The sequence below is a fragment of the Somniosus microcephalus genome, chromosome 6 (assembly GCF_052327205.1).
Source record: "Somniosus microcephalus isolate GS21.2 chromosome 6, FLI_Smic_1.0, whole genome shotgun sequence".
NCBI classification, from domain to species: domain Eukaryota; kingdom Metazoa; phylum Chordata; class Chondrichthyes; order Squaliformes; family Somniosidae; genus Somniosus; species Somniosus microcephalus.
This window is the reverse complement of record NC_140992.1, coordinates 214,120,532-214,141,313: the sequence shown is the minus strand read 5'-3', so window position 1 is coordinate 214,141,313 and position 20,782 is coordinate 214,120,532. Positions and strand designations below refer to the sequence as shown.

The 20,782-nt window shown below is 45.8% G+C and overlaps 1 protein-coding gene across 4 annotated transcripts in view; it reads left to right on the top strand.

Annotated features, from left to right (window-relative positions):
* Positions 1 to 20,782, top strand: part of slc6a2 (solute carrier family 6 member 2) — a 251,088-nt gene that overhangs the window by 220,610 nt on the left and 9,696 nt on the right. For all 4 annotated transcript variants that reach the window (XM_085991382.1, XM_085991383.1, XM_085991385.1 and 1 more), the window contains 2 exons: positions 14,622 to 14,722; positions 19,556 to 19,723. In XM_085991382.1, the coding sequence (XP_085847508.1) occupies positions 14,622 to 14,722; positions 19,556 to 19,723 (269 nt within the window). The remainder of the gene's footprint in view (positions 1 to 14,621; positions 14,723 to 19,555; positions 19,724 to 20,782) is intronic.

The window sequence follows — 20,782 nt, the reverse complement described above, 5'->3', positions numbered from 1 at the left end:
CTGTACATTTGAAGCCGTCAAGTAATCAGCTGGAGCAATGGCCACTGAACTCCCGCCTCAGTTTGACAGACATGGTCACCAATCAGCGTGGTTCCCGTGGCTATGAAGTTAAATTTAAAAAGTAAGGTAAAAAAGCACATTAAGGGTCAGGTGACTACATTATAACGAGTTTAATTGGGTCGCCCGCCGCTGCCTGTCGGGTCTGCTCAGCGCTGACAAGACCCGGCATTGGGAAAGGCACGTTGCGGCGGGTTGACACTTTCCCACCCGACCTGCCACTGATCCCGCCCGCCGATACCCTGGAAAATTCTGGCCAATGTGTGTGTAATGAATGTAACACTCATACATTAACTAATGTCCAGTAAATCAGTGGTTCGAAGAGAACTGTAGCTATTAGTCCAATCTTCATTCTGGGTCCGGCAACTAAATTTTCACCTGTAGTTGTGAAATCAGACTTTTGTAACTGCAGTTCTTAAAAGATTTAACACATCAGAAAAGGCATGGTTCCTTTTTGAAAAAGTGAAAGTTAATTTTGTGTACCGAGGCAGAAATTTTGAGCCAAATGCAGATTTTTTTATAATTATGAAGAGTACTGAAAATGTGATTAGCATAAAAAAATCTTTCTTTGCGAATTGCACATTTTAAGAACTCTTGAACGGTTATTATGAGGATTGTACAAGGCTTTCATTTTATCTGACCCTGCTGAACTGACTTACAGTAACTGTTTAGTTTGTAAACTGGTATGATAATCATGGGGCCTGTTAGCTGCCCCAATAGGATGATGTTTCTGCTTTAAGAACGGCCATGGTTAACATCTCAATCATTGTTAATTTAAATGCTTGAACCATAGCTAGTTTTGATTGTTCAACCATAGCTAGTTTTCTCTCATTAAATACACCCTACACCTATATGTAGTGTTTCTCTACAACAGGATTTATTTATAGGACTGTCATTTGTTAATTATTGCATGTATTGTCGAGCATACTATGAGTGGAAGAAAGGATGAAAAGGAAAAGATGCAGTTGTAGCAGTTCATGTTCACCTAGGTAGGTATCGGACGAATGACTACTAAATAATCGAGTTCGACTTCAGGAGAACAATCAGTAAGTTATTTAATGCAGGAAACAGATGTTATACAGCAGACAATGGAGTTGGATGCAGGAGAGCCAGAAGGTACGTCTTAACCCAGCGGGGACGCCACGAGGACTGACTCCGCAGTCCTGTGGAGAGCGTGATGATGTCATCAAGCTCGGTCGTGTTTTCTCGCGCTTAGGTGGTCACGTGACCGCATTGTGACATTAGCGCGTTTGCCCGCGCTTGGGCGGTCACGTGACCTGCGCCGTTGCGTCGGCACGTAGCTGTGGCTGGCCGTTGTGGCCAAAGTTGTGAGAGCGGGCGGCAGAACCGGGCCGGCGGCCATCGCGGGTGCGGGAGGCCGAACCGGGCCGGCGGCCACCGCAGGAACGGAAGGCCGAGTTGTGCCGGCGACTGTCGGGAGAGTGTAAGGCCAAGCTGGGTCGGCTCGCATCTCGGTGTGTTACGCGACGCGCGACGTGATGTCAGTGCATTATGCCACGTTCTTAAAGGGGCAACGGCCCAAACAGATAAGTTATGTACATACTGATGCGCCATCAATTACTCAAAAGACTGAGGTTGAGCGAGTAACAATCAGGCTTTTATTAACTAAAGAATGAAGGTCTTGTCTCGAGTGGTCGACCCGTCCAGAATACTAAGGGACTGGGAGGTAGTCACTTATATACCTGGAATAGTGGGAGGAGTCAGCCGAGGCATGTCCAGACCTGTACCTAGTGGAATACACATACAGACACAGACAGGTATAACAGTGGTTTACCACATTCACCCCTTGTTTAAAAATGAGTCCGGCGGGGTGAAGTGTATTTAAAAGTTCGTGTATTGGAGTCTCTCCGGAGGTCTTGTCTGCCGCTGTGATCGACGTGGCGACGGCAGGGGTGGTGGAGCTTCCGGCGTCGCGTCCCGTGTAGGCTGGGGCCCTGGAGTGTAGTCCTCGTGGGTGACGGTCCAAGGCGAGCTGGCTGCTGGGGTTGGATATCGGGTCGTGGGGGGGGGGTGGTAATGGGTAGTGGGTTACAGTGGTCCCCGAGGGTGCGAGGTCTCGTATGGAGACTGTGTCCTCCCGCCCGTCCGGGTACGCAATGTAAGCGTACTGGGGGTTGGCGTGGAGGAGGTCGACCCTCTCGACCAGGGGGTCCGTTTTATTGGCCCTCACGTGTCTTCTCAGTAGTACCGGCCCTGGGGACGTCAGCCATGGCGGTAACGATGTCCCCGATGTGGACTTCCTTGGGAAGACAAACATTTTCTCATGAGGGGTGGCATTGGTGGCAGTGCAGAGCAGTGACCGAATCGAGTGGAGCGCATCGGGGAGCACCTCCTGCCAGCGGGAGGTCGGAAGGCCCCTAGACTTTAAGGCTATTAGGGTGGCCTTCCAAACTGTTGCATTCTCTCTTTCCACCTGTCTGTTCCCCCGGGGGTTGTAACTGGTGGTCCTGCTTGTGGCAATACCCCTAGCGAGCAGGTACTGGCGGAGTTCGTCGCTCATAAACGATGAGCCCCGGTCGCTATGGATATAGCTGGGGAAACCGAACAGGGTGAAGAGGCTGTTCAGAGATTTAATGACCGTGGCACTGGTCATGTCCGGGCAGGGGATAGCGAACGGGAACCGGGAGTACTCGTCAATTATGTTGAGGAAGTACACATTGCGGTCGGAGGAGGGGAGAGGCCCTTTGAAATCGACACTCAGGCGTTCGAAAGGGCGAGTGGCTTTTATCAGGTGGGCTCTGTCTGGTCTATAAAAGTGCGGTTTGCACTCAGCGCAGACTTGGCAGTTCTTGGTCATGGTCCTGACCTCCTCGATGGAGTAAGGCAGGTTGCGGGCCTTGATGAAGTGGAAGAACCTGGTGACCCCCGAGTGGCAGAGGTCATTGTGGAGGACCCTCAGCCTATCGATCTGCGTGCTGGCGCAGGTGCCACGCGATAGGGCATCTGGGGGTTCATTGAGCTTCCCAGGCCGGTACAAGATCTCGTAATTGTAGGTGGAAAGTTCGATTCTCCACCTCAAGATCTTGTCATTTTTGATTTTGCCCCTCTGCTTGTTGTTGAACATAAAAGCAACTGAACGCTGGTCAGTGAGCAGGGTAAATCGTTTTCCGGCCAGGTAGTACCTCCAATGATGCACAGCCTCCACGATAGCCTGGGCCTCCTTCTCGACCGCGGAGTGTCTGGTCTCCGGGCCCTGGAGGGTTCGTGAGAAGAATGCCACAGGTCTCCCCGCCTGATTAAGGGTGGCGGCCAGTGCGAAGTCGGACGCATCGCTTTCCACCTGGAAGGGGATGGATTCGTCCACTGCGTGCATGGTGGCTTTGGCAATGTCTTCCTTGATACGGTGGAAGGCTAAGCGGGCCTCTGCCGTCACGGGAAAAGAGGTGGACTTGATCAGCGGACGGGCTTTGTCTGCATAGTAGGGGACCCACTGAGCGTAGTAGGAAAAAAACCCTAGGCACCTCTTCAGAGCTTTTAGGCAGTGGGGCAGTGGGAGTTCCATAAGGGGACGCATCCGGTCCGGGTCGGGACCGATGACCCCGTGTTCCACAATACAGCCAAGGATGGCGAGGCGGTCTGTGCGGAATATGCACTTCTCCTTGTTATATGTCAGGTTCAGGAGTTGGGCAGTGCGGAGGAATTTCTCGAGGTTTGCGTCATGGTCCTGCAAGTCATGGCCGCAGATGGTCACATTATCTAGGTAAGGGAAAGTGGCCTGCAGCTCATTTTGATCGACCATCCGGTCCATCTCCCTTTGGAAGACGGAGACCCCGTTGGTAACGCCGAAGGGAACCCTAAGGAAGTGATAGAGACGGCCGTTTGCCTCAAAAGCAGTATACTGGCGGTCTTCAGGGCTGATGGGGAGCTGGTGGTACGCTGATTTCAGGTCAATGGTCGAAAAGACGCGGTACTGCGCGATCTGGTTGACCATGTCAGCTATGCGGGGGAGTGGGTAGGCGTCCAGCAGGGTGTAGCGGTTTATTGTTTGGCTGTAGTCGATGACCAGGCATTGTTTCTCGCCGGTCTTAACGACCACAACCTGGGCTCGCCAGGGGCTGGAGCTGCCCTCAATAATCCCCTCCTTCAGGAGCCGTTCCACTTCGGTTTTGATGAAAACCCTGTCCCCGGCACTGTATCGCCTGCTCTTTGTGGCGATGGGCTTACAGTCGGGGGTGAGGTTAGCAAACAGTGGGGGGTGGTGGGACTCTGAGTGTGGAGCGGTTGCATCTGGTGCGCGGCGGGCAATTTGGAGGCTGCTGGCTGCGGACTGTGAGTGGGGGGAGGGGGCCACCGTACGCCATCGTAACGCTTTTGAGGTGGCACTGGAAATCCAACCCCAGTAGAACGGCAGCGCAGAGGTCGGGCAGGACCAGGAGTTTAAAATTATTGAACACAGTCCCGTCTACTACTAGTGTCACCACGCAGTAGCCGCCAATGTCCGCTGACTGGGACTCGGAGGCCATAGAAATCCGCTGGTGCGCAGGCAGGACTGGGAGAGAGCAACGCCGCACCGTGTCGGGGTGGATGAAGCTCTCTGTGCTCCCGGAGTCAAAAAGGCAGTTTATTGCATGGCCGTTTACCTTAACGTCCATTTTGGACCGAGCTAGCTGGTGCGGTCTCGTTTGGTCCAGCGTCACAGAGGCCAGCGTAGGGGTCGGGGTGTCGCTGCGAGTATCAGATGGGGGGGGGTTGGCGGTCTGCTGCGTCCCGGCTGGTGTCCAAGATGGCGGCGTCCATGATTCCCATGTGGCTGGAGTCGTCCAAGATGGCTGCTGCTGCGGTGGTTCGCACATGGCTGGGGAAGCCCAAGATGACGGCCCACACACGGCGCTGTTGGGGGCCCAAGATGGCGGCTCGCACGGCCCACACGCGGCGCTGCTGGCGTTCGGGGTGGCTTTGGCCTTGCAGACGCTGGCGTAGTGTCCCTTTTTCCCGCAGCCCGAGCAGGTCGCATTCTTCGCCGGGCAGCACGCTCTGGGGTGTTTGGCCTGGCCACAGAAGTAGCATTTCTGGCCTTGGGATACTGCTGTCTGGCTTTGGGACACTGCTGCGGTAGTTGGGCCGTCGTTGGGCTGTGGCTGGGGTGGCACGGTGCTATGGGGCTGTCCTACCGTGTCCCAGGTTGTCGTTCCCCGCGGCGTCCACGGTGCAGAGGAGTAGGCATCCATGCCCCGGAAGGCTGCGTCCAGCGTTAGTGCGATTTCGGAGGCTTTGTCGAGGGTGAGGTCACTCTGCTCCAGCAGTCGCTGTCGGGTGTAGTTGGACCTGTGGCCCGCTACGAAGGCATCCCGGATCAGTTCCTCCGTGTACTTAGTGGGCGTTACCGCCTTACACCCACAGGCCCGGCCAAGCACGGACAGTGCTTGGAGGTATTCCTCAGTCGATTCCCCAGGTTGTTGCTTGCGACTCCCCAGAAGGTGCCTAGCGTATACTTCGTTCACAGGGCGCGTGTACTGGGTCTTGAGCAGCTGGAGGGCGGCTGTGTACGAGGTCGCGTCCCGGATGACTGAGTACACTCGGTGGTTCACCTTGGAGAACAGGACAGACAGTTTGTCCGCATCCGTTTCGACCGCAGTGGAGGCAGTCAGGAATGTCTCGAAGCACATGAGCCAGTGAGCAAACTTGGTGGAAGCGTCCGTTTCCCGAATGTCCAGGTCCAGGCATGCTGGTGTGAGGATCTTCTCCATTATAAAAAATTTAGTTAATAAAATTGATGCGCCATCAATTACTCAAAAGACTGAGGTTGAGCGAGTAACAATCAGGCTTTTATTAACTAAAGAATGAAGGTCTTGTCTCGAGTGGTCGACCCGTCCAGAATACTAAGGGACTGGGAGGTAGTCACTTATATACCTGGAATAGTGGGAGGAGTCAGCCGAGGCATGTCCAGACCTGTACCTAGTGGAATACACATACAGACACAGACAGGTATAACAGTGGTTTACCACACATACAAAGGTAAGTTAAAGGGAATTATGTATATACATAGTAAGGGGCGCCCCCCCCAGAATTCGCTTTAACAAAAGTCCAAAGATGAGATGGTCTGACGAGCTAGTGGTCTCGGGCGTGCTGTCTCGACTTGGCGGGCCAGGTCTGAAGATGCTGGTCGTAAGCGGATCCTTACGCACGTCGTGTCGAATAAAACGTATCCGTCAGGCGAAGGACCATGGAGACGTGTGAAACAGCAGGCCTTGTCAGAGTGACGGGCAGGTTGGGCGGACGCGGGCGATGTCTCCGTTGATGTTGAAACAAGTCCTTGTTCTGACGAACTCTGCAGTAACGCCAAACGAGCGATCCAGAAGGACTTGACAGGCGAGGTCGGTGAACTCGCCGACAGGTGAGCGAAACCTTCGGGAGGCTGGAACGCACAGAACGGTGCGTGCCATAGTGCTACGACGATAACACAAAGGGTGAAAAGTTGCTGCGTTGATCAGTGATCGGTGAGGACAGCAACTTTCACGTGGCTGATCGCGGCCACGGGATGCCCGTTGGATCCGTCCTCGATGTTTGCAGCGTCAGTAGATGTTTGTTGAGAAAACTGGAGAAAGGGCGGCAATGGTCCGGGTTGTTGTTAATTTCGGTAGGGGTAACTCTGCCTGGAGGGCGGCAACACTTGTAGTTGTTCTTGCTATAGGAGAAAACAGCCGGGAGGGCAGCACGCTTCTTGTCTCACCGAAAAGTGTGTTAGGTAACACAACCAGCAGGCTGACGGGCTGGTGCGTCGTCGGCGGGGCATGAGTCTTCATGTTTCGCGAGGGATGGGTCCTCGTGGTTCGCGAGGGATGGATCCTCGTGTTTCGAGAGGAGCGGGTCCTCGTGTTTCGAGAGGAGCAAGTCCTCGTGGCATCTCCGCGGGGGCGCGCTCCGATCTTGCGGGCTCGAAAACCTGCGGACCCCGCGCTTGGAGGGATTCATGCTTGCTGTTGCGTTGGGAGATGTCGTAGAGGCGGACGAACCGTGTGGCGGTAGAAATATCGAATACGGAGACCATAAGCACGTGCGTGGTCTGTGCCGCATCGATGTTCCCGGCGGACAGGGCTTCTACCTTTAGAAAGCACGAGGGCGGTTGCAGCTCCCTGAATGGCGGTAGCGACAGCGAAACGGCTGATGCTTCCATAGCGTGCTTTTTTGAAAGACGATCACAAAACTCACCAGTTGTAGGCGTTGGCGTTTGTGTTGGTCGTGCTCTACCTCTGTAAAATTGGTCTCCAATGTAGGTGTTGGCTGCGCTTCCTTTGCGAATACGTTTGCAAAGACTGGGTCGCCAATGTAGGAACTGGTGTTCGTCGGCTGTTGTTCGTCGGTTGTCTTCTGTGCAGACGAGGGTCAGGCTGTGCGTTTCGTCTGTGAAAAATGTTCACGGATACGGGGTCACCAATGTAGGTATTGATGAGCCCCCGCACTCACGTCGTTGGGTCACCAATGTCGCAGTTCGTGTTCACCTAGGTAGGTATCGGACGAATGACTACTAAATAATCAAGTTCGACTTCAGGAGAACAATCAATAAGTTATTTAATGCAGGAAACAGATGTTATACAGCAGACAATGGAGTTGGATGCAGGAGAGCCAGAAGGTACGTCTTAACCCAGCGGGGACGCTGCGAGGACTGACTCCGCAGTCCTGTGGAGAGCGTGATGATGTCATCACGCTCGGTCGCGTTTTCCCGCGCTTAGGTGGTCACGTGACCGCGCCGTGACGTTAGCGCGTTTGCCTGCGCTTGGGCGGTCACGTGACCTGCGCCGTTGCGTTGGCGCGTAACTGTGGCTGGCCGTTGCGGCCGAAGTCGCAAGATCGGGCGGCCGAACCGGGCCGGCGGCCATCGCGGGCGTGGGAGGCCGAACCGGGCTGGCGACCACCGCAGGAGCGGGAGGCCGAGTTGTGCCGGCGACCGTCGGGAGAGTGTAAGGCCGAGCTGGGTCAGCTCGCATCTCGGTGTGTTACGCGACGCGCGACGTGATGTCAGTGCGTTACGTTGCGTTCTTAAAGGGGTAACGGCCCAAACAGGTAAGTTATGTACATACAAAGGTAAGTTAAAGGGAATTATGTATATACATAGTAAGGGACACCCGGTGGAACCGCCACACAGTGATTATTTTTAAAGGAACTGACCACTTATTGAAAGGTGGTTTCATTCATGTAAAGAATTCATATCAATAGCAATATGGGTTTCCTTCATTACTTTTGTTAACAGATTATGGCCGTAGTTCAGTAAATCATTGTACTGTAATAGTTGTTTAAGAAACCAGCTCCAAAATTTAAACAGGTACAGTGCAAGAATAAGTATGTGGATTTGTTTTTGTTTCTACACAAACACAGAATATAATGGGGCAACTATCATCGAAATGCATGATCACATCACTTGTACGTGACATAATCGCAAGAAGAATGGCCCTTTTCCAGCCCCAGGCGCTCAGGTGGATCTATTTCACCTGTTGTTAAACTTTTGAATCAAGGTCTGTTTTACAGAATCAGATCGACCATGTAGATTTGGGTCTTTTGTGGAGTCAGGAAACGACTGGGAACAAGGTTAACAATAGGACTTTTATGATGATGTTGTCGGCACCTGCTTGCTCTTAATTTAGTTTACACGATTTGTCCTATAGGCCAACTACTAAAGACCAATTTCAGATGCACAGCCAATTCATGATTCATTTAGAATAAATTACAAAAGCCATTCTTCCTGTCACACCACAACTTTTGCAACAGCAGACTGTGCAAAAATTAAATTGACATAGCACATATCAATACTAAATTGAAATATGTTCTGTTGTGTCTATAGACCAAATTTCTACCCAGGAAATTAATTTACCTCAGCCAGCTTTCACGAAATAGAAGGACAAAAGGGAAAATTAAGGAATGTAGTTATTGAAATTTTGCGAAATTCCTCGGACCCCGGGTTTGTGTACACATATTAATCTGGGTTCAAATCCAACTTGGTGATGTAAGGGTCCCAAGTGCAGCACATTTGTACAGTTACAGTCCAAGTTCTAGTGGTGTGTCTAAAGCACAAAATTCCCTATAATTTAGCACCAATTGGCAATCTTACTCAGAGCCCACAAGGTAGCAGGTGTGGGAAATGGAAAAGTGGTATACTGGCTCTCTCGGAGATGCCCTTCTGAGCTTTAGGCTGAGGCATGTTGTTGGGCAGAAGAGGAAGAACTTTACTTTGCGTATAATCATTCTATATGTAGCATAGGAGAGCTTGATGGTGATCCTGGGTACTCACTTGAAAGTGTCCCATTCCTCAACTTGAGTAAAAAAATCCCATTAAAAAAAAAATATTGACTTTGAGGTTGGAATTTAGAGAACAATTTGTATTTGCGTTACATCCTTCACTTTTGGGAACACACTGGGGGTAATTTTGACTTTGTATGATGGTGTAAAATGGGCGATAGCGAGTCAGCAGCCCGTTTTACATCTCTCCCGATTTTTATTTCCATTGACTTTGGCACAAAAGACGGGCAGTGCTAAAGTTGGAACTGAGCTGGGTGGGAAAGACTAGGCTGTGAAATAATGGCGGAAAGCATACCCATGGTTATGAATGTCTCAAAGGCTGGGTAGGGTGAAGGAGGCCCTGCAGTTGCAATATGGGATATTGGTATATGAAGTATGGGGGCTGATAATATAGTTATGGTACAGGCATTGGGATCACTGCACAATGGGGTCAAATAAAAAGAAAAAAGAAAGACTTGCATTTATATAGCACCTTTCACAACCACTGGATGCTCCAAAGTGCATACAGCCAATAAAGTACTTTTTGAAGTGTCGTCACTTTTGTAATGTAGGAAATGCGGCAGCCAATTTGCGCACAGTAAGGTCCCGCAAACAGCGTGATAATGACCAGATGTTGTTGATAAATATTGGCCAGGATGCTGGGGATAACTCCCCTGCTCTTCTTCAAAATAGTGCCATAGGATCTTTTACATCCACCTGAGAGGGCAGACGGGGCTTCGGTTTAAAGTCTCATCTGAAAGACAGCACCTCCGATAGTATAGTACTCCCTCAGTACTGCACTGGAGTGTCGACCTAGATTTTTATGTTCAAGTCTCTGGAGTGGGACTTGAACCCACAACCTTCTGACTCGGAGGCAAGGGTGCTACCAACTGAGCCACGGCTGACACTTAAGTAGCTGACTTTGCAACATAATGTAAAGTCAGCCAATTTTAAATATTTTTGCAGTGCTTAGTGATTAACACATTAGGAGTGCCAGGGGTTAAGTCAAGATTATTGAGCACCAGCAGCCATTAAATTTCAGCTAATTTATGCAGGACAACAATGATTGGCGTAAAATTATCCAATATGCAGAGCGGCATTTGGAAGCTAAGAAATGGGAGGTTTAGCAGTGAACAGTGGCTCTGTCATGAGGAGAGGGACACTCTGGAGGCATTTCTTTCTGTCCTCTCTTGATGTGCTCTCTGGAAACATGTACTACTAAGCAACTGGAGTATTTTGTCAGACAGTTCTGCAATACAATGGGGCTTTGGCTTAATTAGATTAAAATCTGACACCTTAATGATCCTTATACACAGTTGCTGTGCAGGTAGAGTCATAGAGTTATACGGCTAATGAAGGCAAGTATCCCATATGCCTTTTTAACCACCTTATCTACCTGCCCTGCTGCCTTTAAGGATCTATGGTGTGGAGATGCCGGAGTTGGACTGGGGTGGACAAATGTAAGAAGTCACACAACACCAGGTTATAGTCCAACAGCTTTATTTGAAATCACAAGCTTTCGGAGCGCTGCTCCTTCGTCACGAAGGAGCAGCGCTCCGAAAGCTTGTGATTTCAAATAAAGCTGTTGGACTATAACTTGGTGTTGTGTGACTTCTTACATTTAAGGATCTATGTACATGCATAACAAGGTCCCTCTGATCCTCTGTCGTTCCTAGGGTCCTACCATTCATTGTGTATTCCCTTGCCTTGTTAGTCCTCCCAAAATGCATCACCTCACACTTTTCAGGGTTAAATTCCATTTGCCATTGTTCTGCCCATCTGACCCAACCCGTCTATATCATCCTGTAGTCTGAGGCTTCCCTCCTCGCTATTTACCACTCCACCAATTTTTGTTTCATCTGCAAACTTACTGATCATACCTCCTACATTCATATCTAAATCATAAATGTACATGACAAACCGCAAGGGACCCAGCACCGATCCCTGTGGTACACCACTGGACACAGGCTTCCAGTCACAAAAACAACCTTCGACCATCACCCTCTGCCTCCTGCCACTAAGCCAATTTTGGATCCAATGTGCCAAATTGCCCTGGATCCCATGGGCTCTTACCTTCTTGACCAGTCTCCCATGCGGGACTTTGTCAAAAGCCTTACTGAAGTCCATGTAGACTACATCAACTGCACTACCCTCATCCACACACCTAGTCACCCCCTCTCAAAATCCAATCAAATTGGTTAGACATGATCTCCCCCTGACAAAGCCGTGCTGACTATCCTTGATTAATCCTTGCCTCTCCAAGTGGAGACTAATTCTGTCCCTCAGAATAATTTCCCTACCACTGATGTTAGGCTCACTGGCCTGTAATTCCCTGGTTTATCCCTACTACCCTTCTTGAATAATGGTACTATGTTAGCTGTCCTCCAGTCCTCTGGCACCTCCCCTGTGGCCAGAGAGGTTCTGAAAATTTGTGTCAGAGCCCCTGCAATCTCCTCCCTTGCCTCACACAGCAGCCTGGGATACATCTCATCAGGGCCTGGGGATTTATTCACTTTTAAGCCTGCTAAAACTGCTAGTACCTCCTCACTCTCGATACTAATTTGTTCAAGTATATTACAATCCCCCAGCCTGATTTCTATGCCTACATCGTCCTTCTCCATAGTGAACATAGATGCAAAATATTCATTTAAAACCTTACCTACATCTTTCGGTAGGACATGCAGAATGCATTTGGGACCCACATGCTATACACAGCACACTGGGAGCTGAGTAGATCTCATTGTTCAACACTGTGCTCATTGAGTGCTGAGTAGGTCCTCACTGCACTTAATGCACCTCTGATCATATAGGTTTAAGTTAAATAGGTTACAACCTCAGTTAAAATAACATTGAGTGGAATTTCAGATGAAAGCCTTAAATGTTTGGATGCTACAATCCTGTACTGTAATTTTGGAGTATAGTTTATTCCACTCAACCATATACCCTGTTCAAGTTGATAGTTTTCTAAAAGTCAACATTTGTTATTAATTGCTGGAGAACCTTGTTTTCTGTGGCTTGTCTTAATAAGGAATATTCATCTAACTGAAGCATTTTAAAGTTCATACACACAGAACCAGCTGAAGCAACAGATTAAGGCCTGTATTCTCAGTCTGACAAATGATAATCCAGTCTGAGGTCTTCTAAATACCACTTTATCATTCAGGATTCATTATTAGTCTAGCCAGTGTAAATATCATAAATCTTACTACTTCACAAACTGTTACCATTCCATTGTAAATAAAACGCCTTTTAAAATGCTTTCCTTAATTTGAGTGCTATGTTGATAAATTGCTATATCTCAAAGACTATGACTGTAAATCCATAAATTATTTTTAAAAAATTGAAATCCTCTTGTATTTAAAAAAAAAGGTAAAAAATAAATTGCATTTTTAAAACTTGATTAGAAACCATCTGTCTGTGGGGCCGATAACATAAATGTCTAGCACAAGCTAAAGACTCTGGCTTATAAATTTGGCTGCACAGCACCCGTTTTTCAGGCACTATCTGGCCTACTAAGCCTCCAATGTGGCGGGCAGGAAGTGCGCACATATTTCCGGTCAGAAGTGGACCACCATATTGGTGTAGCAAAAAAAAGTGTCCAGGGCCCATTCCTGAAACAAGCGTTCGTTACTTTGCATTAATAAATAAGGGGCTGAATGCCTGTTTGAAGTCCCCACTTAAGGATTGGTTTGCCCTGAGGTAGCTGGTGCCAGTACAGGCTGCACTCAGTAAAACCAGACCATGAGACTACCTGCTACCTACAAGGTATGTTTTTTAAATTTACTTACCTGAATAGATCCAATATAATCCCATTTAGAATAAAAACTGACTTAAATAATTACCAGTCTCAATATAATTTAACTTTTTCTTCTCAGGACTGCAGCTCTGAGAGTCTGATTGGGACCACTATAGTAGTTTATTTTAGTTGCATTTAAAATTATATTGCTAATTTGATTTGTATAGCTCATTCCTTCTAAATGTCTGCTTACAGAGTCTCGGATTAAAATGGATTCAAGTCTTGTTGACTGGTATAAAATTAGACTTTTAAAGAACTTGCATTAATGGATTTTTCACTTTTCTGAATTTCACATTTGTGGATTTGATACTTTCATTTTTTGTAAAGTAGAGTTGTCACATTTGTGATAAATTAATCTGCAGTAGGCTAAACCAGTTGAATTAATGTAATTGTATTGCATAACTAATCCAGAAGAGAAAATCTTGCTTTAATGAGGAACTAATAGGATCATGCACAGCTGCATCGTTTATTTTAATGGCATAGTTAGGCGGTTGTTTCTACTCTTTCACATCAGTGCAAAAACTGCCGTGTAATTGCTGCATCTAGAGCTGACGCTTTTTGTATGTGACTGGGGAATGAAGTCCGCACATTAACTGTTGACAAGTGGTGTGAAGCTCAGAGGAGCTAGCCTGACAATGCTTTGGCTTTGCACCTACTGCACTATCACCACAACTGGTGCAAAGCAAATATTTTACGCTGGGTTTGCAAACTGTTTCATCTCGGCAATGAACCAACTGTCCCATTAATTCTTGCGAAAATTAAATATTTGACTACAATGCCATGAGTTGAGCTCTGGACATGAGCGTAATTCAAATTAATGAGCGTGCAGTCCTCACAGTTGTCACTGCCTGCACCCTCTTATGCCATCTAAAATATTAACCTTTGCAGGTGCATTTTTCAAAGATTTATGGTACTGAGTGTTCTTAACTAGTAATATTGGTCAACATTTCTCCCTCCATTTTGACAAAAGGGGGACTTCTAGCTCATTGGTGGAATGTGGAGTAGGGTTTACATCAATTCTTTGTCTAATCATCTCTTATTTGAAATATTTGTATTGCTCACTTTGCCACGCGGCTAGTCATGTTGCTTGTTAGTCGCATGTATCTGGTTCGAATTAAGAACCATTTTGTTTTATTGCAGTACTATCTATAATCTATCTCCTTGACCGGTATTAATTGTTTTATTCAATTCAAGGAATTACCCTGAGGGACATTAAGGGTTACTCATGACAAAGCTGTCTTCAAAATATCGACCATTATTTTTTTCCTGAGTTGGTCCTTGAGTCAATCTTGAAGTTAAGGAAACTCGGCTCCAGCTTAGACTATATTTTCTTTTTAAAGCCGGTTTCTTGCATGTAGAGAATGTGTTCAGAAATTATAATGTTCGCTTGTTAATGGGCAATTAGATTGCTATTTCTTTTGTGACTTGAAATAAAATTGCATTGTTTCACTGGCAACTAAATTGAAAAGGATGGTGAAGTGTCCCACCCACGATTCAGCTGATGTTCTAATGTGTTTTGGAATTGCTTCTGCTCTAGGAGTTGACAGATTCAGTGAAGATATCAAACGAATGACGGGCTTCAAACCAGGTCTCTACTGGAGGCTCTGCTGGAAGTTTGTTAGTCCAGCCTTTTTACTGGTAAGCAAACAGTAGTAAAGTTGACCCAATGTATGAAAATAATGTGAAACTTCATTAGACAGTCTGTCAGCCCAGGTGGCGGAATACCTGCTTCTTCACAAATGGTCATTTTTGTACTTTTAGATGGCATAATAAGAGGGCGAGGTGCAGGCAAGGGTTTAAATCTCAGAGGTGCCGGCCCCTCAAGCCCACTCACTAATTGGCTGGGGTCCTAGATGAAGCTCCCACAGAGGCTATCACAGTGGGATGGTAGAAAAGGTTTACACAGTAGTCTCATTTCACTGCACCTCCTATCGATTTATGAGTTCTGATTGTGGAGATGTTTGCAGCGCAAACCATTCCACTGTCTCATTTTACGAGGTTGAGTAAGAGTCTAAGAGAAAGCTGGAGTGTGCAGTGGGCCATAAGCTAAATACTGTAGTTCAAATTTGGGATATTTTAAGGGAAGTTTTGGGATGTGGAAGGGAAGTCCTGGTTGTGTAGTTTTTCCAATGCCTTAAGATCCTAAGATATGGTATTTTCTCCTTCGCATGAGTTAATCAACTTATTAAGGATTTGTTAATGGAGCTATAGGAGACCATCGTGTCTGCACCAGCTCTTTGCTAAAGCAATCCTAAACTAATCCGACTGCCCCAATCTCTCGCCATAGCCTTGTATCTTCTCTGTTTCAAATATTTAATAAAATTCTGTGCTAAGGACCTTGACATTTGTTAATATGCAGGAGTTCAGAAATTGTGTGCTGTGAAAGTTTAATTTTAAGAAACCATAGTGCTTTCAGCATTTGTTTTCTGGAATTTTCACCATTTTAGGTAAAATTAGTAATGCACAAACTTTGCCTGATAAATGGAACATCAGCTAGTCATTAACATGATAGAATAGCTTTGTCACATGGATCCTTATAAATAAAACAATGCATTGATACATATTCTTCAGAGAAAAAGGAATTGCTTTAGATTTATTTTTAAAAGGCTCTGGGGAAAGAATGGAGGTGTGGGACTAATTGGATAGCTCTTTCAAAGCTGTAAGATTCTATGATTCTGCCACAAAAATCAATGGAAAGCTTGAGACAAAAGAGCTTCGAACTTCTAGAAAGATGTTAAGCAAAAACGTTGTTATTATAAATTTTGATGGATTTTTACATTGTATCTTTTTAAAATATGTGCTTTAATTATTAAGAGTGTAAAATTAGCAGAAAAGGACCAGTGACACCTGAGTTCTATCATGATGGTTACATGTGGAAATGTAGCAAATCATGAGGTACATTAATAGGTCAATTGCCACACAAAAGCAAGGGGACAGAATTCCAGTATTAGCTATGTGCACTTCAATAATTAGGTTAGATTTACTTCCCTGCACACACACTTAGTAAATGTCATTTTTTTCAACTCATTATCAGGGAAAAGTAAGAGGGCATTGCAGAATAGGTGTTTATTACAAATTTTGTAACACAAGACCTAAAGTGACCAGCAGTTGTTAAAATACTGAACAAAGTTAATGTGGTACTTTAATAAAATATTTGAAACAGTTTTATTTTTTCAGAAAGTAAGTGCATTCTTAATTAAGTATAATATATAAAGAGAGATATTCAATTACATCTAATTAAATCAGCAGAACACTTTAGGCCAACTATTTGCACTCTACAACAAATGGAAAGTGTATGCTGTATAGAGCTGGCTCTTACAAAGACCTTCCCCTAAGGTTATACAATTAGTCACATTTACTTTAGGAGCAGCAGTATCCTTTTGGCAGGTCTCTGGGCATGCAGCTGGTAGTTGTCAGAAACAAATTGTAAAGCAAGGTAACATGTGTCTTATTGAATTTAGCCGCATTGGCATTTCCCTGGCTACACCTTGCCTCTTTGCAAGAGAATATGTACAGCCTTTGACATTCAGTTCTGCAAGTCTTCTGTTGGGTAACAGATTTTATGTGACAGGACTAGAAATGATATTGTGGTCATTGTGGAAAATTGGCAAACAATATGTGCTATTAAACAGATGTTTAAAATCTGTCCCCAGATGGACCTTTCTCCTCATCAGGTTTACGATACTATATTGTTCTTAAGAACTTAAAAGAATCCAGGAGCACAACTGGTAGAATACTCACCTCCCCACTGGAACATTGTATAATTGAGGCCCATGGTTAGCAGTTTGGTAAACCCACCTGAGTCTCAATGGACTGCTAAAAGCACTTCCACATGGAAGTGAGCAGTATCATCTTTGGAGTGGAGGGATAATTGAGACGAGCTTCATTTAAAAGAGGTCAACTCAACTATCTCTCTCACATACTGGCCAACAACACAATATAAATTGTCAGTTATGGAGAAGTTTATAATTACAGACTCAGGCTATCTTGCACTCTTGGAAACAACCTGTGAAAAGTTAAAAGTTCCAGTTGAAGAAAAAAAAGGATACAAATACAATCTGATTTGAAGAAATCATGGGTGATAGTGACCATAAAAATGATTTTAAAATGATACAAGATAGCATGAAACAGGAAATGACCACTTGGCTATTCTTTTAATTCACCATCTATAATTTTCCCTTTCATGAAGTCAATCAAATTGTTTAATCTCCTGAAAGAAGATTTCTTCTTGCGCCCGGAGGTGAATCAGGCAAAACTACAGAATATTTAACTAAATTGCTCACCTTGGGTTTCTTTCCATAACATGACGTTTCCTTGGTCTCGGGCGCTCCGGGAACCATCGTGTGCCAGACAGTATTTCATCATCTCAATCAATGATTACACTTATAACCTTCAAACCTGTTCCCAAGCTGATATTTATCAATCTCTTTCTTAAAGGAGTTCATCAACACCACACTAATTGTTTTTCCTGACTGCCTCTCCCTACCCTACCCTACCCACCCCAGCCACAGTCTGTTCGCCCCCCTGCCATCTGGGAGACGCTACAGATGCATTCGCACCCGAACGACCAGATTTAGGAACAGTTTCTTTCCCAGGGCTGTCATCCTACTGAACTCCACAAATAAACTCTAAAGCCTGCGCATCTGCCAATGCACTTTATTATGTTTATGTTAATGTATTACAAGCCAAATGAATGTTGAATGTTTAAATGTCTTAATCTAAATGTACACTCTCGGGAGCCGCAAGCCTACATTTCGTTGTACTGCACTTGTGCACTAACAATGACAATAAAGTTGATTATTATTATTATTATTATTATATGTGGGAGAAAAATCATTTCTAATCTCTGTTGAGGTTCGTTAATCAATTGTGTGCTCACAGTTCAAATCAGGTAGCCTACCCTGTGCTTGAAGGAAAATTGGGCAGGTTCCTTTCCAGGCAAGTGCTCCGACCCACCTGATTTTCTGGTATTCACTGCACCCAGGTGATCCAGTGTTTCTTGCTGCAGACCAAGAAAAAACTTCCCTATCATCTCCTCCCATGTCTTGATCAGGCACAAATATTTATTCATCTAAGTTCACCATATTAGCCACACTCCACATCTAGTTCAGCTGAATCCCAATTTTTTTTAAATTTGTTTATGGGATGTGGGCGTCGCTGGCAAGGCCAGCATTTATTGCCCATCCCTAAATTATTGTTGTATATTTTGCACCAGCACCTTTGCTTTCCATCTAGTTCTGTGGCAACCAGCCTTCATTGTGTAAATTTCCGCCACCTGTGAAAGCTTTCCAATGTTCTACAAAAGCAATTTCCTCCTGTACATGCTGGTTTGCTAAACATTCATTAAGCTAATTAAAGAAATAAAGACCTCAGGACATCCGGAAGCACTTTACAGCCAGTGAAGTACTTTTTTGAAGTGTAATCAATGTTGTAATGTAGGGAAACACAGCACCCAATACACTTACAGCAAGGTCCACAAACAGCAATAAGACAATGACCAGATAATCTGTGTTAGTGATGTTGGTTGAGGGATAAATATTGGCCAGGACACAGGAGATCTCTTCTGCTCTTTGAAATAATGCCATGGGATCTTTTATGACCACCTGAGAGGGCAGAGGGTCTCAGTTTAACATCTCATCTGAGATGGCACCTTGGACAGTGTAGCAATCCCTCAGTAATGCACTGGAGTGTCAGCCTAGTCCAGTCTCTGGAGTAGGGCTTGAACACACAGCCTTCTGACTCAGAGGGGAGAGTGCTAGCACTGAGCCAAGGAGGACACTTATCCTATTCTTTCCATGCACAGGAAGCAACACGGTTGGCACTACTTTCCATCCTTCGGTTTTTATTTTGTACACGACACCTTTAAATTCCATCTTCAGTTCCTCAGACCTTCTGCCCACAATGTCATTTGTCCCCACTTGAAATGTCAGTGCTGGCTTAGTGGCAAATCCCTCCACTAAAATTAGCTTATTACTGTAGTCATCATTTCTCTACAGTATATATCCTTTGCCCTTGTCTCACAAAACAATAATTAACAGCACCTACTCACTATCCAGATGTCTGACAAATGAATCCTCTATTTTTAAGTCTTGTGTAGATTCATCCTGCCCTTCCATCACCTGAACCATTTCACCTTGTGTCACCACTTCATTGACACTTGCCTCCATGCTGTCTTCACCTGCCTTATTTGTATCCTGCCTATTGTTTAGAGGTAGAACGTTCTGATGCTGTTAAGACACAGTGCCAAGATTTTAAAACTTATTTTCTGTTTTAATATGTGAAATTCTGAATTATTTTCACATTGGTTTGGAAATATTTAAAAGCTTTTACTTTATTTTTATAAATAAATGTTCACACTAAAGGTATAGATTGCCACATATAATCAATTTCAGCTCTTTGCATTACCCTCCTTCATGGGAACCGTCAATGTTTTAAGTAACACATTACATGGTTTTTTTCTCTTCCTTTCAGTTTGTAGTGATTGTCAGTATTGTGAAGTTCAAGCCTCTAACCTACGATGAATATGTATTTCCAAACTGGGCAAACCTTGTTGGATGGGGAATAGCAGTGTCTTCAATGTCACTAGTACCAATCTACGCCATCTACAAACTGCTTACCGTTCGTGGGACTTTAAAAGAGGTTAGTATTGGTACATTTTGATCATTTAAAAAAATTCACACTATATGAAGGATTGAAAAGGAAGGATAAATTTTGTAAGGAGACCGTAGCCTTGACTTTGTGATCAGGGTGCAGTTTAGACGCAAATAGTTCAGAAAGAAACACTTGCATTTATATAGCGCCTTTCACGGCCACCGGACATCCCAAAGCGCTTTACAGCCAATGAAGTACTTTTTGAAGTGTAGTCACTGTTGTAATGTAGGAAACGAAGCAGCCAATTTGTGCACAGTAAGCTCCCACAAACCGTATTGTGATAATGACCAGATCATCTGTTTTTGTTGTGTTGATTGAGGGATAAATATTGGCCAGGACACCGGGGATAACTCCCTTGGTCATCTTCGAAATAGTGCCATGGGATCTTTTACGTCCACCTGAGAGAGCAGATAGGACCTCGGTTAACGTCTCATCCGAAAGACGGGCACCTCTGACAGTGCAGCACTCCCTCAGCACTGGACTGGAGTGTCGGCCTAGATTTTTGTGCTCAAGTCCCTGGAGCAGGACTTCGAACCCACAATGTTCTGATTCCGAGGCAAGGGTGCTACCAACTTGGCCACAGCTGACACTAACATTAAAGCAGGAGATTTTGAGGCCTTCTTCCAGGTGGAACCTTGAAAATTTTGGGGAATGCTTTACCGACCTGTTCCTGCCTAACGTTGCGGCCGACCCAATCTTCCCCGCGGCCGACCCAATCTTCCCCAGGGCCTACCCCATGGCAACTGGTGCACTCTCCTCAGCCAAGTGATGAACCTTATTAATATGCAAAATAACGTACTTAAGAGCCCTATTATCATCTTCGGACTGTACTGCGTGGAGCGTGCACTGTACACACTCCATCCAGTCCAGGCAAAGAGCAGCCCAGCAGATAAGTTTTCATTTATTTTTGAAGAGCCAGGAACGCTTCTCTGGGTTCCACTAAAAAACAACCTGGGCTCTTGCCCTGCCCCACCCCTTGAGAATGGATTCCCCTCCGTCTGCCAGATTCACCGTCTTCAGGTCCAGAGGCTGTTTAGGCCGCCGGAT